Here is a 14,964-nt window from a genome sequence, read left to right as displayed (position 1 = left end):
CTCATCTTTTAGGACCCATGCTTTTGTTTACTTCTTTTTGTTTACTTTCTCCCTAACGCTATGCAGCATGGAACTAGACACTCACTGAACTTTTCATCCTTGTACTCTGTATGTATCTTTACTAGCTATTGAACACATAGCTTGTGCTATGTGGAGAGTATGTACCTACTGAGAATCTAGTGGACATTGATGGACTTAGCTTCTCAAGAGTGTATCTTATAATCTTCCATGTCTACCTGGCCAGGTTAAAACACTCGAGACTGGAGGAGGAGAAGGATGATTTCTCCCTCTCTGCTATGTGTCCCTTCCATCTGGTGTCCTTTTTGCATGTTCTTATGCTCTTTGTATTGTGGTTTACGTACTAACAGAGAATTTATTATCTTAACCATGTTTTAGTGATTGGTATGAGCCACATGAGCTATGTCCACTTGGCTCGGCAATTGATTTCTATAGCTTTTTCATCTTCCCAAAGCTGAAACTCGGTTCCCAAAAATAGCATGCCTTCCCTGCTTCAGCACCCGATACTCTGCCCTACTTCCTAGCCGTAAGAGCTTGGCTACTTTAGGTAACTCAGAAATAGAATGATGTAATACTCATCCTTCCATGTTGGCTACTTTCACATAGCACCACATCCTTAAAGATCATCCATGGTATACGATATGATGAGTTTACCTTCATATCTCATTAACCATCTATAGTCTCAACTACCCTGGAAATTTGATATAGGAAGACTGCTTAGTAAGCCCTAGGGTTTGAGATCAGCCTGGGCAATACAGGAGAAAACACCTCAATAAAAAGTTAATCATATTTACGTTAGCTATGTTCTTTATCTATTTATGCACTTTAGTGTCATGTTCGACTGGTGGGTCATTGGAATGATGAGGCTGTATACTTTCTTTTGACCCAAAAGGAATTGTGACTCTGCACATTTGAATCTTTCAGGATGGTTATTTCCAGAAACCACAGGACACTGTACTTGGGCGCAAAGTAAAAATATATTTATTTATTTATTTATTTATTTATTTATTTGGGCCTGGGTCTCACTATGTAACTGGCTGTTCTGGAGCACACTATGTAGACTGGGCTGGTTCTGTTTTTGTTTTGTTTTGTCTTTACTAGTGACTCTAATTACAGCGATTTGAGGGGCTGAAGAGGGAAGACCTATCGAGAAGAACAGAAAGGACTAAGTAAACTACATAGAGAATGTCTGTCCCCTGTCCTGCCCTGTCTATGGACAAGAGGCTCATACAGTCGCAGCTGAGCAATACAGCTTCCTAATAAACAGCTGTGGCCATCCGGGCTTCTTGCTTACCTCAGTCTTCCCAGGACCTTTTAAACATCTACTTCTCAAAACAGGTCCACTTAAAAGAGGAAAAAAGCCCAATTTCAAAGCAGAGCAAATAACCAAAAGGATAAACAAGAACTCTTTTAACTATGTCTGAGGTGCTTGTGAGAATTTGAATGTTTATGGAGGAGCCCCAGAGTAACCCTTGGCCTGTCCTAGTATTGCAGTCTCTCATGGTGTTTTATACTGGAGGCAGTCTAAGAGGCCCTTTAGGGGCATCCACAAGCTTTACTTCTGTGTGTCATCAAGAAAGAATCTAAGTTATCCTTACATTAACATGATCCTTCCTTTTCAGTGAGCCATTATTAAATAATGTAACTGGAATGTGTAGTGAAAAAAATCCAAGTAAACTGCTACAACTTTCTTTTTTTAAAAAAAAAAAATTGCACATTAAAAATCCCAACACTTCAAATTCCGCAATCTTGGTTAAAGTATGCCAAATATAGCTTGCAATAGTAAATGACCTTTCCAAAGTGACACCCGCAAATTAACTGGTGCGTGAACAAAGAACCTTTTCTGCAGCTGCATGAATGTTGCCTTTTTCTTCTTCTTCACAAGTACGATTGTAGAAAACAGCTGAAGTGCATGTTGCCAATTGACAAAAAAACGGCAACACACTTTGGGTGAAGGCGGGCGTGGGCGCCGGACCTCGGGGTGGGCTGGGGGCTGCCTCCTAGCTGGGCTCTCTTCTGGTCCCCGGCGGGGGCCAGGCCGCCCCTCCCCCGCTCCCGGCTCGGGTTTCAGCCTTCCGAGTTGAGCAAACTTGCTGCAGGCGGATTGGCGGCCAGCAGCTCCCGAGCTCCGGCGTTGTCCCTGCGCCCACCGCTCCTTTGTGTCCCGCGGCCGCCGCCCGGGCTCAGGGTGGGGAGGGCGCCTCCGCGGGCAGCCAGCTCCCCCGCTCGCCGGACTCTCGGGGAGACACGTGCGGGCCCCGGTGCCCGCGGAGCGGAGGCGGAGCCGGGGCGGTGGCGCAGCGCCCAGGGACCGCAGCGCTGCCGGCGCCCGACCGGCCGCTCACTCCGGGCCCGCTCCGCTCTGCGCCGGCAGCGCCGCGGTGTAGGCGCGCAAGGGCCGCGGCTGGGGGATGAGCTGACTTCAGGAAGAGCGTCGTCCCGGCCCCTGCCAGGCCACCCGCTGCCGTCTCCCCGCAGCCCTGCCAGCCGCGATCATGTACGTATGCATCGCCGTCCTGCCACGCTCCGAGTCCGGGACGTGCCACGCGCCCTGGCCGTGCCCACCCATTCACCTCGCCCCTCTCGGCCCCGCAGGTCCATCCACATCGTGGCGTTGGGGAACGAGGGCGACACGTTCCATCAGGACAACCGGCCGTCGGGGCTCATCCGCACGTACCTGGGGAGAAGCCCGCTGGTGTCGGGGGACGAGAGTAGCTTGTTGCTGAACGCGGCCAGCACGGTCCCGCGCCCAGTGTTCACCGAGTACCAGGCCAGTGCGTTCGGGAACGTCAAGCTGGTGGTGCACGATTGTCCCGTCTGGGTAAGGGGCAGTGTCTGCGCGGCGCCCAGGCCAAAGACCCCTCCTCCCCTTGTTTCCTATTTTCCTGATTGCCTGGGGAGTTTTTGTTTTGTTTTTGTTTTGTTTGTTTTTTGTGTGTTTTTACATTTTTTTTTTTTGCAAATCTCGTCCTTTGTTTCAGTTTGGAGGTGGTGGGGCAGCACGGTTGTAAGGTAAAAAGCCCCAGGGCAATGTAGAGCAGTTTCAAGACTTGTTCTTTAGTGGACAGCTGACAGTATGTGCCAACCCCAAGGGACAGGGTCATGAAGTTCCACTGGCCAAGAGTCATGTTTTCATGTCCACCCTGTGGAGGATAGGGAGATGTGTTCTATAAATACTGCCCTTTACAGCTCAATGTAGGCAAAAATATTCTTCACAGGGACAGATCAGAAATAGTATGGGAAAAAGGGAGAAAGGATGGGACTCGAGAACTAATTTTAAATGGCTAATTTGTAAATTTATTAACCTCTGAAAAAATTAGTTTTTAATAATGCTAATGCTCATATATTTGCCCTTTGTTTTAGTGTTAATAAATTGGAAATACCACTAACATTTTTAAGAACTTAAATAAATCTTCCTATTTATGATAGTTGAATAAAAGAAATCTTAGCTTGTCTCTTAAGTAGCTTGACTCTCAAGTATTTGATAAAAGGACAAAGGAGACAACTCCCTCTTCATAACACAGTAGCACAGTATTTCAAATGTTTTCATTTAATTCTAAATCTGTGATTTCTTGCTGATATTGTAGTTATATATTTTTCAGGTAAAGATTACTCTCTATATAAATGTTTATACTTCTGGGTCTTAAAAAAGGTACATATTATGTGAGATTCTTACATTAACAAGACATTTAAAACCTAGCAGAGCTAAGGAGACCTAGCATACTTTTGAACAGAAATGTGTAAAAAGTAAAGAGAAAATTTTCTTGAGCATATCTCCTGATTATGGAACAAAACCACTCTTTAACTGGAAACTCCTATCAATGTGCTGAAATAAATTTAAAATATGCTTTTCAATTAAAAGGATGCTACTTAGCCTTCAGGTATGACAATGATGAGAGTATCAAAAGAAGCCACTAGGGAGGACTTACAGACTGGTGTCTATGCAGGCACAGTTACTTTGAGCCCTTTGATTATGAAAGATCTTAGAGCCTAAAAGTATTACTTGTTCATATACTGTTGAGTAATGTGTAATAAATTGATGAAGTAAATATAGAAAATATAAGATAAGATTGCTTTTTGGGGGGGGGGGAAGGGTTGAGAGTTAACCCTTTCCTGCCTGTGTTAATTTAGGAAAAAGACACCCATTTTATAAAAATAAAATAGATAAAACAAAATCTTCAAACTGGATTAAATAAACTTTGTGGTCTTGAACTCTTGTCACATCCTGACTGTTACACTTTAGTAGGGGAATTCCTATTGTGTGCGCTCACAGTCTGTGACAACACCTTTGTCCTGGATACAACTTCCCAATTCGGATGAGTCCTCCAGCACAGTGAATTACATAGGCAGTTATTCACTCCGAGCTGCTGGGCCTCCCTCTTGATCGTAAGTAAATTCCGCTGAAATATGAAGGTTGGTGATGCCTGTCAGCTGGGATTGGCATCCCTGCTGAGTCAGACTATCAGACAGTGCTTTGGACAACAAAAGGAACAGCTTTCAGACCCCATGCTCCCACTCCATGTGGTTTTTGGTAAATGCTTCACCCCCTCTCAGGTTTGTTTTCCCTATCTACCCTGGAGCTGTGCTGAAGGGTAAAGTCCCAAGTGTGGAGGCTCTAGGTGCTCCAAAAGTGATAGCTGCTGTAATAAAGTGCACATTACAGCTTTAGTGCAGTCATATACTGTATACGGGAGAGTCTCTCACGTCAGTCAAGGTTTACGCCGGTGCAGGACCTGCACACACTAATCAAAAGATGAAGTTCTTGTTTCCCTGTAGGAACTCAGATTTTTTTTTTTTTAAAGATGAGCTTGACTCTCCACTGTGGCCCCCAAGTTTGTTGTGTAACATCCCAACGAAATCCTGGAAAGGATTTACAAGGGCTGGGACACATGGATTTCCTTCATATTTCTAGAAACCAGTGAAGCATTTTCTCTGTGAGGTAGCCTGAAAGGAAGGTGTCACTGCTGCCATAGTGGGAAGGGTCTGGGGGAGTGTCCCTTTCTGAGTTGCTTGATGTAGCTGGCTAGCCCTCCTCTGGCTGCTTGCCATCCATCTTGACACTTTTTAAAGACATCTGCTTCAAACTTATTAGGTAAAGTTCATAGCTTAGATTCTCCTACCTCTCTCTTTTGCAGTCATATTATTATTTAATTTCATATTTCTAGATTTTTGTTTTCCTCTCTGTAAAAAATATGTTCTAAAGCAATGAGGTTAGCTGGACCTCCTGGCTCATGCCTATAATCCCAGCACTTGGGAGGCAGATGAAGGACAGTTATGAGTTTGGGTTAGCCTAGGCTACATTAGACTGTCTCAAAGAACTGAGAAATGAATGAATGAATGAATAAAAGTGAATAAACCATGATGTTTATTCCTATTTTCTTGTAAAGGGCTTAAAGCTCTAAATTGTGTTACAACTAAATGTTTGTTGTTGTTTTAGCCTCAACACCACAGAGTAAATTGCTAATACTTAAGCCATCCTTCCCCATGTTTTCTCTTAATGTCTCTTAATGCCCCCCATAATTCTCCAGTAACTCTGGGATTCCAAACTATTGGAATGTGAAAACCAATTTCCACCTTGTTTTCTGGGTGTTAAATGGCTGCTGGGTTTTGAATCCCAGGTCTCTGATCTTTTCTTGTTATTACTGTTACCTTTCAGCTTCCGTACTGTATTTCACTTGCCTATTCTGAATCTGGATATTTACAGATATGCTTGGGGCCGATGGGATTTTGTGTTTTGTTGACTTGGGAGTTAGGTGTTCTCAACTTTATGGGCTATATCTGTGTGTTCACTTCTCCCCCTGCCCTTTGCCCCTTACACCATAACACTATATCCTGAACCATCCTCAGTCCTTTGCCTTTGACCCTGACAGCTGTTCGCCTTCCTATTTCTGTTCTTTTGTTCCTTTAAAATATGCTTTATCTGTTCTGCTGTTGATACTTCCTTCCTATTTAAAAATTCTGCAGCACAACACTCATTCTCAATAGGCTTCCTAAGGAGGTTAGGTATGGAGATGGGATGGGAACCTCTCTCTATAAACGGGCATTTCTGTCATAGGCTAAAAGCTCCATCATGTAGATCTTGCTTGATTGGCTGATTTGAACACTCTTAACCATGTTTTGGACTCACATATCAAAGTGTAAACATTCATAGGCCAACAATTTACTTACCTCCTAAGAGTTCCACCAACTGGGAACCAAGCATTCAAAGTCTATGGGCTCATCCTTAATCAAACCACCATGTCATTTAAAAATACATTTTCATAACTTCTAAAAGCCAACATACATGGAACATTTACACTAGCAGGTTATAATTATAACTGATCTGACAGTGACTTTGGGGATTGATTTGAAGATAAACGAACTAAATGTTGATGTTTTCATTTTTGTTTAGGACATTTTTGACAGTGATTGGTACACCTCCCGAAACCTAATTGGGGGTGCCGACATCATTGTGATAAAATACAATGTAAATGACAAGTTTTCATTCCATGAAGTAAAGGATAATTATATTCCAGTGATTAAAAGAGCATCAAACTCAGTTCCAGTAATCATTGCGGCTGTTGGCACGAGACAAAATGGTAAGTATGAAATTTTTTTTGTAATGAGCATGCAAACACCATGTTTACAAAGCAGAGTTGATTAATGATTAATACAGTTCTGTTTGAAAAGGTAAACAACTGTGGGTTCAAATGCCAGCTGTCATCTCATTGTTCTTTAGGTATTAGATGAGAGATTCACAGACTTCTACTGTGGCTTACATACAAATCTTCCCTTAAGTTGCTCTCCTACTGTGTATCAGTAACTGTGTTCTTTTGGCATATGAAATGTGTTATTAGGCTGGCTTTGAGCCTTAATAATATCACATTGACTACCTTAAGGTCCATGCGATGGGCAAGGCTAGATTCCCCATGAAGAGATGCGTGCATGTGAGCAGGATGGTTAGACAGATAACTGGGAGTGAGTGGAACACACTCACAGCTCAGCTTGAGAAAAGAGCTGTTTATTACCACACGCTGGAAGGTGCCTATGACTCAGGCTGTCTCGGACTGTGCTCTCCTGCACAAGACCATCAGATATCTCAAGGACAACCCAGGACTCATTTTGATTTGGTAGTATTTTCTAAGTTTACTCGGGGGTGTTTCCTTAGTAAAACGGTCTTTAAATTTGAATTCTTTGTTTAAAAAAACTTTGAAAATTGTGGTATAGCAAAATGTCTTAGTTAGGTTTCTATTGCTGTGATAAGGCACCACGACAAAAGGAAGGTTGCAGGTAATTCCATCACGGAGAGAAATCGGGACAGGAGCTCAAGCAAGGCTGAAACCTCAAGGTGGGAACTGAAGCAGAAGTTATGGAGGAGTGCTGCATATAGGCTCGCCCTTCATGACATGCTAAAGCTGCTTTCTTATAGAACCAGGACCACCAACCCAGGGGAGGTATAACCCACATGGAGTTGGGTCCTCCTACGTCAGTTATCAGCCAAGATGTACCACGGGGCATTTTCTCAGTGGAGGTTTCCACTTCCAAAATGACTCTAGCTGGTATCAAGTTGATACCAGCACAGTGAGGAACCTATGGTTTGCTAACCCAAGAGTACATTTAATGTGTTTTACTTATGCATAATAGCCTCCGTAGAGGAAGCTGTTGCTCTCTGGCCTCTGATGGTCTTGGCTGTTCCTGAACATCACAGAGTTGCACAGTAGGAATGTGAACATATTGCTTCCTCATTTAATTGCTGTATAGTATGCCATTGTATAAATGTGCCATAAACTATGTCTGCACTGTCCTTTTGGTACTTGGGTTGTTCCTTCCAGTGGATTGCTGGACCGTGGGCCAGGTCAGTTTTCACCCTAGTACTTATAGAGAAAACAAGCTTGACCTCCCCTTGACCTCCCCTTCTCAGAACTTCTCCAAATTCTTCTTTTCTTTCCTGTTCATGATTCTTGAAAGAGTTATCCTTAATTCTTGAGACAGCTTCCCCTTCAGTAGTCAGCCCAGCTTCTTGGAGCTTCGCCTTCAGCTGTTGTATTTTTCATTAAGCTCTCCTGAGTGAGCATTAAATGCTTGCTGGTCAAATTTGTTGCACTTTAGTAACAATTCTCTCTTTGAAATTAGCCAAACACTTCCTGCTCCACTATCCTGTTTCCTGGTTCTTCTAACCTCTCCCTTCTTCTCTGGTGCCCTCCATGACCTCCTATGTGCACCAGCAATACAGAAAGGCTATTTGGTACTGAAGCTTCATTTCTCCTACCTAGACATAAACTTGCATGTTGTGTCCCTGGCGTTCTTTGTACACACTTACATACATGTGATAGCTTAATTCCGCTGATATGGCTGTAGCCTGTCCCCTCACCTGTATTCCCATGGATATGACCCTCTGCCTACTGAATTCCCTCTGCCTCTCTGTACACCCTGCTAAACTCATTTTTCTCTCCCATCACCCATGTCTAGTGAGTTGAGAAACTTGTTTGATTTTGTACTAAGTAAATCTCACTTTATTGTTGTCATCCCTACTGAGTTTCAATTCTTTGTTATTTTAAGTTTTTTTGGTGTCTTTTTTTTTTAATGTATGTATGTGTATGTGTACATCTGCATGGCTTTATGTCTACCCCGTTCATGCAGTCCTTCAGTGGGTATTAGATCCCCTCACACTGGAGTTACTGGTGGTTGTAAGCTGCCCAGTGTGGGTGCTAGCAACCAAACATGGGCCCTCTGCTGGAGCAGTAACTGCTGAACTGTTTCTCTAGGCCCTTATTTAATCTTTCAAAGTGGACTTTTTGGGGGGGGTTCCTAAATGGGTAAGCTGCAGATATTTGGAGGTCCTCAAATTTATACAGTTTTTAAATACCCACAACACAAATATAAAAATAAATATTTATTTATAATATATAAATAATAAAACAAATTTCAAATATGAAAAACTGTTAAATGCCACTATTGTCTAACACAATAGCCTAAAAGATGCTTCTATTTAACAGCTGACCATTTGTTTTAATTTTATTCTTTTGTCTTTTGGGTTGTAAATTCTCTGATGATAGCTTCATGTGCATTACTTTGTGATATTTCCTGTAGAGAGAAGAGAGTGATAATTAGTTTTTGTTCTAATTTCTTCACTCTCTACATCTTTCTAGCCCCAGGCACCTGAGTTCATGTTGTGTTCCTATTTCAGCTCAGAGCATTATGGTTTCTGATGTCAGGTCTGCACTGTGTGGCCAGAATATTTCTGAAAGTCACTCCTGTGCCAGGACAATTACCATATGCTTACCAGTCTCAGGAGGCGTTGCAGGCTATGAGTGACAGCTTTCTGAACCTGAAGTCCATTTACTTGGTAGCATCCAGAGAACACTGACGGCTCCTTCAGAGTGGCCTCCTCCAATAGAACCTTAAAGAATGCAAAGAGACAGTGATGGTAATCAAACATATATATTATTTGCCCATTTGACAGCAGCATGTAATTGTGTCAGAAGAATACATCGTTGAGTTTTCTCCCAGGTATTTCCATAGAAAGTACAGACAGCTTGAAGTGTAAGTGTCATAGTAGACTGGGTCTCACCTCCTGCTTTTGCTTACTTCTTTCTGAAGTAAACTGAGAAAAATCCTGTCAGAATACAAGTGAGATGAGCACAGTCAGTGCTTTGAATTTTTTTTAGGAACTTAATTTTTCACTTTTATATTTTCAAATTTCAAACTTAAGAAAACTGTCAAGAATAAAACATTGAATTGCAGAATTTGTAACACACATGCATATACATGCACGCATGCATTTTCTCTTCTAGATAATTTGAGACTACATTGTAAACATGGGATTTTCTTTCACTCCTGATGGCTTCAATAGTTATCATATAAGAACAAACTATTATTCATATCTTGTGTATAACATGGCCATCACTCAAGAAACGTGAGATATTTTTATCTGGTAGGCTATTATTTAAAATATCCACATTTACATTTTCTTTCTTATTCCAGTAGCTGGTTTTTTTTTCCAGTTCAAGATGTAAACACTATCCTACATTTAGTTATCCTATCTTTAATCTTTAATCTACAATTGGTCCTCAGTGTTGTTTTCTTTTGGTGGAAGCTTTATGACATGGACATTTTACAAGGGTTTTGACCTATCGTTTTGTATAAGTTGCAGAACACATACCTGCAATAGTGTGATCTGTCCTCTCTTACTCTGTAGTTGGTTTTCCTCTATGAGCAGCTTCTGCTTCTCTCTGTGCCCCTCCTCCCGCTCGACTCTTTACCTTCATTATGGTTTATAAGGACTGTTTTTTTTACCGTTCAGTATTTTGTGATCTATTACTCTGGTGCCTTTCCAGGCTAGCTCCAGTCAGTTTTCAGTGCTTTCTCATTTGCTGGAAGTCATCACAAACTTAGACATCACTCTAGTAGTTCAGGTTCCATTTAGTGGGGATGGTGATCAGAAATGGCCAGCTGGGTTCTGGGTTACACACCGTTGAAGGTGTCATTGTGTCCAGGTTCTTGCAGTGAAGCCGGACTTGAAATCGGTTTTTAAATCAGGGGTTCCCATTAGTACTTTTTTTTTCTTTCCCAGCAATTGTATCCATGTTAGTAACTTCGTATTGTTAACTCCTTATCTGAAATACAAACTCCATCATGATCCGGCTTCTGACTACAGCTTGAACATTGTAGGACACAATTCCCACTTTTGGTAAAAATCACACCGGACTCCTTGAAGAGCCTGACCCTTTACTCTCTGAAGGAGTCTTGACTTGTGGCTGCTGCTGTCAGCACCCCACCATTTTTTTCACTCTTTACAGGCCCTCAGTGGGCTGATGTTAATAATTCTGGATCTTTCCCAACACTCATAGCTTTCTTATTTTCTCTTGCTGAATCCCTTCTCCCTCTCTCTCACCCCTCTTTCTTTGTGGTAGCATCTTACCCTGTCCCCAGGCTGGCCTTGAACTCGTGGCCTTCTTGCTTCAGCTTCCCAAGCATCTGAATCACAGAGTATCTTTAGGTTGCTTTCTTCTTGGCTTCTTCTCTCTGACTTGTACAAAGTTTTTTTTTTTTTCTGCCACTTTTCTTGTTTAAAATTTTAATTTCAACATTTTTTGGGGTCTAAAACCTCTAAATGGTTTCTTCTTCCTGACTTAAAGATACTTTTAGATACTTAAAGATACTTAAAGATATAGTTCCTTAAAAATAACTCAGTTAATTATAGTTAATTCTCTTTGGTTGAATGTTAAGCGGATTTCGTCTTAGGTATTGTAAGTTCTTCTTTCAGTGAGTTTTGTTTCAAGATATAGCAGTTTCTCAAATGGTAGGGAAATTTTTGTTTATTTACTTTTGCACTTGGTTTTTCTGGCTGGCTTGATTCCTTTCTCTTGCTCTGGGCAGCTGCTGTCTGTGGCTGGGGTAGACGTGGGAGTGTACACAGGGTTAGTGGAGCTAGCTGTTTCCTTACCCGTGTGCTTTGGCCATGTGCCAGCCATCTGCCTGCGGTCCTGCTGTTTCCTGCTTCCCACGTTAGAGCTGGGAACACTCTGGATGTTGCTTCAGTGTGTGAAAACCACCTTTACTCTGGCTTCACACTCCACTTTAGTCCTGCTGCTGTCTGCTCTCGTTTGCCAGGTGTTGCTAGTGCCTGGACTGATGTCATCTCGCTTGATTTTAATATTTCTGTGTACTCAGTCCTCTCTCTCATCTCCTACCCTTCCTTCTTCCCTCCCCCCCCCTCCTCCTCTTTAACAGCTCCCTTTTATTGAGTCACATGTATGGTTTAGCAGATAAGAGAGAGAGCAGTATGGGCTTAGCTTTGCCATCTTGAGATTTTAAAAGTGGAAATATGGAACTGGAGAGATGCCTCTGTTCCTCCAGAGGACCTGAGTTTGATTCCCAGAACAACTACTTAGAACTCCAGGGAAGTCAGCATCCTTTTCCAGATTCCACAGGTACCCATCTACATGTGGCAGATACACACGGAAATACATGTAAACATAAATAAAAGTTATAAAAAGAAGGTTTTTTTTTTATTTGAGTGGAAGTGGGTTTCTTGTTCTGGCCTACACCTCTGCTCACACTGTCTGTTCTGATTGCAGCCAGTGCCCCTTGCACAACCCCCTTCTGTAACAGCTTAGCAGACTCATCCTTACCTGTGAACTATTACCTTTTCTGTACACCCTCCATGGAGATCGTCTCCTCTGTTCCTCTGGTAACTTTGTATACCTTTATTTTGGTATTCTCTATGTTGCAAATGTTTGCAGTCATGTCTGCCCTGGTCAGTTGGTCATGAGTCCTTCAGCTTTGTATCTTTCTATCTTTATTGGTAGTAGGTACTAATAAATGCCTTGTCAGTGGGTAAATACATTGTTTATAAATAATCTAAATGAAAAATAGTCATTTTCATTAACATCATGAAATCAATTGAGTAAAGATGTGATTACATATTACCTATAGAGCTAAGTCTGGCTGCTAACTCACAGGCTTTACTGCCCCCACCGCCTCAGCTCCTACAGTACATTTCATTGAGCTGGTAATCTTGGAAATCTTGTGAGAACTTATTTAGCAAAGCAGTTTTGTTTCTTTGTGTGTGTGTGTATATGTGTGTAAGTATGCATGCATACATTTGTTTGTTTGAGATAGTAATTGCTATGAAGCTGGCATAGCACGAATTTGCTATCCTCATATTTCAGCTTCTAAAAGGCAGAGGTTACAACCACGGTTGACCCTATTACACATTTTTTTTTTTTTTGTACAAACTTGGCAATGTGACAGTTTTACATCCTTGGCTCTGAATAAATTTTTGGATTTTTGCTTTTTTGAGACAGTGTCTCTTGAAGCCCAGACTAACCTTGAACTCATTAAATAAACAAGAATGACATTGAATTTATAATCCACCTGCCTCCCTCTCACCACTCCTGCGATTGCAGGTATGTGCACACACCCTGAGCCACGTCCCCAGCACAAATTTGGGTTTTAGTACATAGTGAAAATATCTTTGAAGGACAAATCTGTAGTATCCCTAGGATGCATCCATAGTTTTAAATTTCAGTAAATGGGCATCTTGCCTTTCATGTTTTCTCTTTCTTTTTTTTTTTTTCAAGTTATCTTTCAAGCTCTGAAACTTGTATATATTACTGAGCTAGAATTTATCAAGAGAATTTCTAAAACTTGCCAACAATGGCACCCTATTCTCGATGCCACTACTCTGAAAGAGATGCTATGTATTCAAATGCAGGACCTCACTGTTTAAAAAAAAAAAATGAAGACATCTTATGATAATATCTTAAGTGTGTGTGTGTGCGTGTGCGTGTGCGTGTGTGTGTGTGTGTGTGTGTGTGTGTGTTCGTTCCTGTGTTCAGGGGCAGTCTGAAGATAGTGCTAATTCTGATTCCCAGAGCTGCTGTGGCCATGAGATCTGTAGATCTCTGAAAGTTCAAGGCCATTCTGGTCTACAAAGTGTAGCGGTTCTCAGTGTGTGGGTCTTGACCCCTTTGGGGATCACGTGGCCTTTTCACAGAGGTTGCATCTCAGATATCCTGCATATCAGATACTTACATTACAGTTTATAACAGTAGCAAAATTACAGTTATGAAGTAGCAAAAAAATTAATTTTATGTCTGGCGGTCACTACAACCTGAAGGACTGTATTAAATATTAAGTGTTATTTTGGGTCCTCCGGTGGTTATGCTTAGTATGAATGTATTTAGTATTTAGTCCATCAGTATTTTATCCAGTCTCCTATAGCCAGCTCAAGAAGACTTTTGCATAGAATGTTACAATAACTTTAGCTAGTGCATATGTGGAAACACAGGGATGGTTCAGAAGAGACCCTCAAAGTAACCAATTGGGAAAAAAAAATTGTTTACAGCAGGTTTAAAGAAATCCTTGGAGATCCAGAAAACATGTAACTAGTCAAGTGACAGCTAATTGTGCGACTGTTTTCTTTCCTGCTGAGTAGAAAGAAACATCACTCCACTGGCTTCAAACAAAAATCACTTTTCCTCAGAGTTGGGTTGTTGCCGTACTTGTCCATCAGGTTCATTCTCCTCTCAGAACACTGATGACTTTGCTTAATTTTATCCAGAAGGAACGCTAAGTAAAGTGATCTGCAAACCTACCCCCTTCCAGCCACATAAGGAGACCTTTGTAAACATAAGAAGGCCTCTGTCTTCAGAAAAATCAAGGCACTGTTCACAAAGGCCTTGTAAAGAGAGAAGCCAATTGTTCTTTCTCAAGAAAGCCCAAATGCTACATGAGTAGCTTGTTACAAACTGAAGAAATCTTAGAAAAAAATATGTTCAGATTAGGATGTATGGCATAATTAAAGAAGTGTGGCTTAATAGTGTTTCTAGTCACTGTTTTGGGAACTGATCATCTCTATTCAAACTTCTAAATTCTGTTTTTGGATATGCCACTTTTTCTTTTTTTTTTTTGTATCAGGTGGAGCCAGTGACACTTTTGTCTTTGTTTTTCAGTCTCTGCTTTGAAAACCTAAGTCACCTGACTGATCTGAGGTGCAGTCTCCTCTTCTGTAAAATAAAGATAGAAGCACATGGTTTCTGAACTTTATTTTTATTTATTCATTCTTTGTGACACAGGGTCTCCCTAGGTAACTGTCCTGAAACTCACTGTGTAGACCAGATTGACCTCTCATGCACAGAGATCTGCCTGCCTCCGCCTCCTGAGTGCTGGGATTGAAGGCGTGTGCCACTACTCCCTGGTTTCTGAGCTTTAAGATGACACAGTTCAGTGGCTAAAGGTGCTCGCTGCCAAGACTGAGGACAGGGATTTGAATCCTGGAACCCACATCGTGGAAGGAAAGAACTGACTCTAGAAAGTTATCTTTTGACCTTTCTTCAGATGCTGTGGCACACATCCCATACCTAGGCGTACACGTTCCATCTGTGTACCGTAGCTGGGTAGCGTGGTTTTTGTGTGCTTCCTGAGGGTGTTACTCAAATGCTTTTCATGGCTCTTCCACAC

General features: G+C 41.8%; 1 protein-coding gene across 3 annotated transcripts in view; it reads left to right on the top strand.

Annotated features, from left to right (window-relative positions):
* The first annotated feature begins 2,236 nt into the window (after window positions 1-2,236).
* Window positions 2,237-14,964, top strand: part of Rhobtb3 (Rho related BTB domain containing 3) — a 52,608-nt gene continuing 39,880 nt past the window's right edge. For 2 of the 3 annotated variants that reach the window (XM_031359803.1, XM_031359804.1), the window contains exons 1-3: window positions 2,241-2,515; window positions 2,614-2,839; window positions 6,410-6,596. In XM_031359803.1, the coding sequence (XP_031215663.1) occupies window positions 2,514-2,515; window positions 2,614-2,839; window positions 6,410-6,596 (415 nt within the window). In that variant the 5' untranslated portion in view covers window positions 2,241-2,513. Of the gene's footprint in view, window positions 2,516-2,613; window positions 2,840-6,409; window positions 6,597-14,964 lie in introns of all 3 variants that reach the window. The other variant, XM_031359802.1, reaches the window with a different exon arrangement.

This window comes from Mastomys coucha, unplaced genomic scaffold (assembly GCF_008632895.1).
Source record: "Mastomys coucha isolate ucsf_1 unplaced genomic scaffold, UCSF_Mcou_1 pScaffold8, whole genome shotgun sequence".
Classification (NCBI taxonomy): Eukaryota; Metazoa; Chordata; class Mammalia; order Rodentia; family Muridae; genus Mastomys; species Mastomys coucha.
Note: the sequence above shows the minus strand (reverse complement) of the source record. Positions and strands in the feature narration are given on the sequence as shown.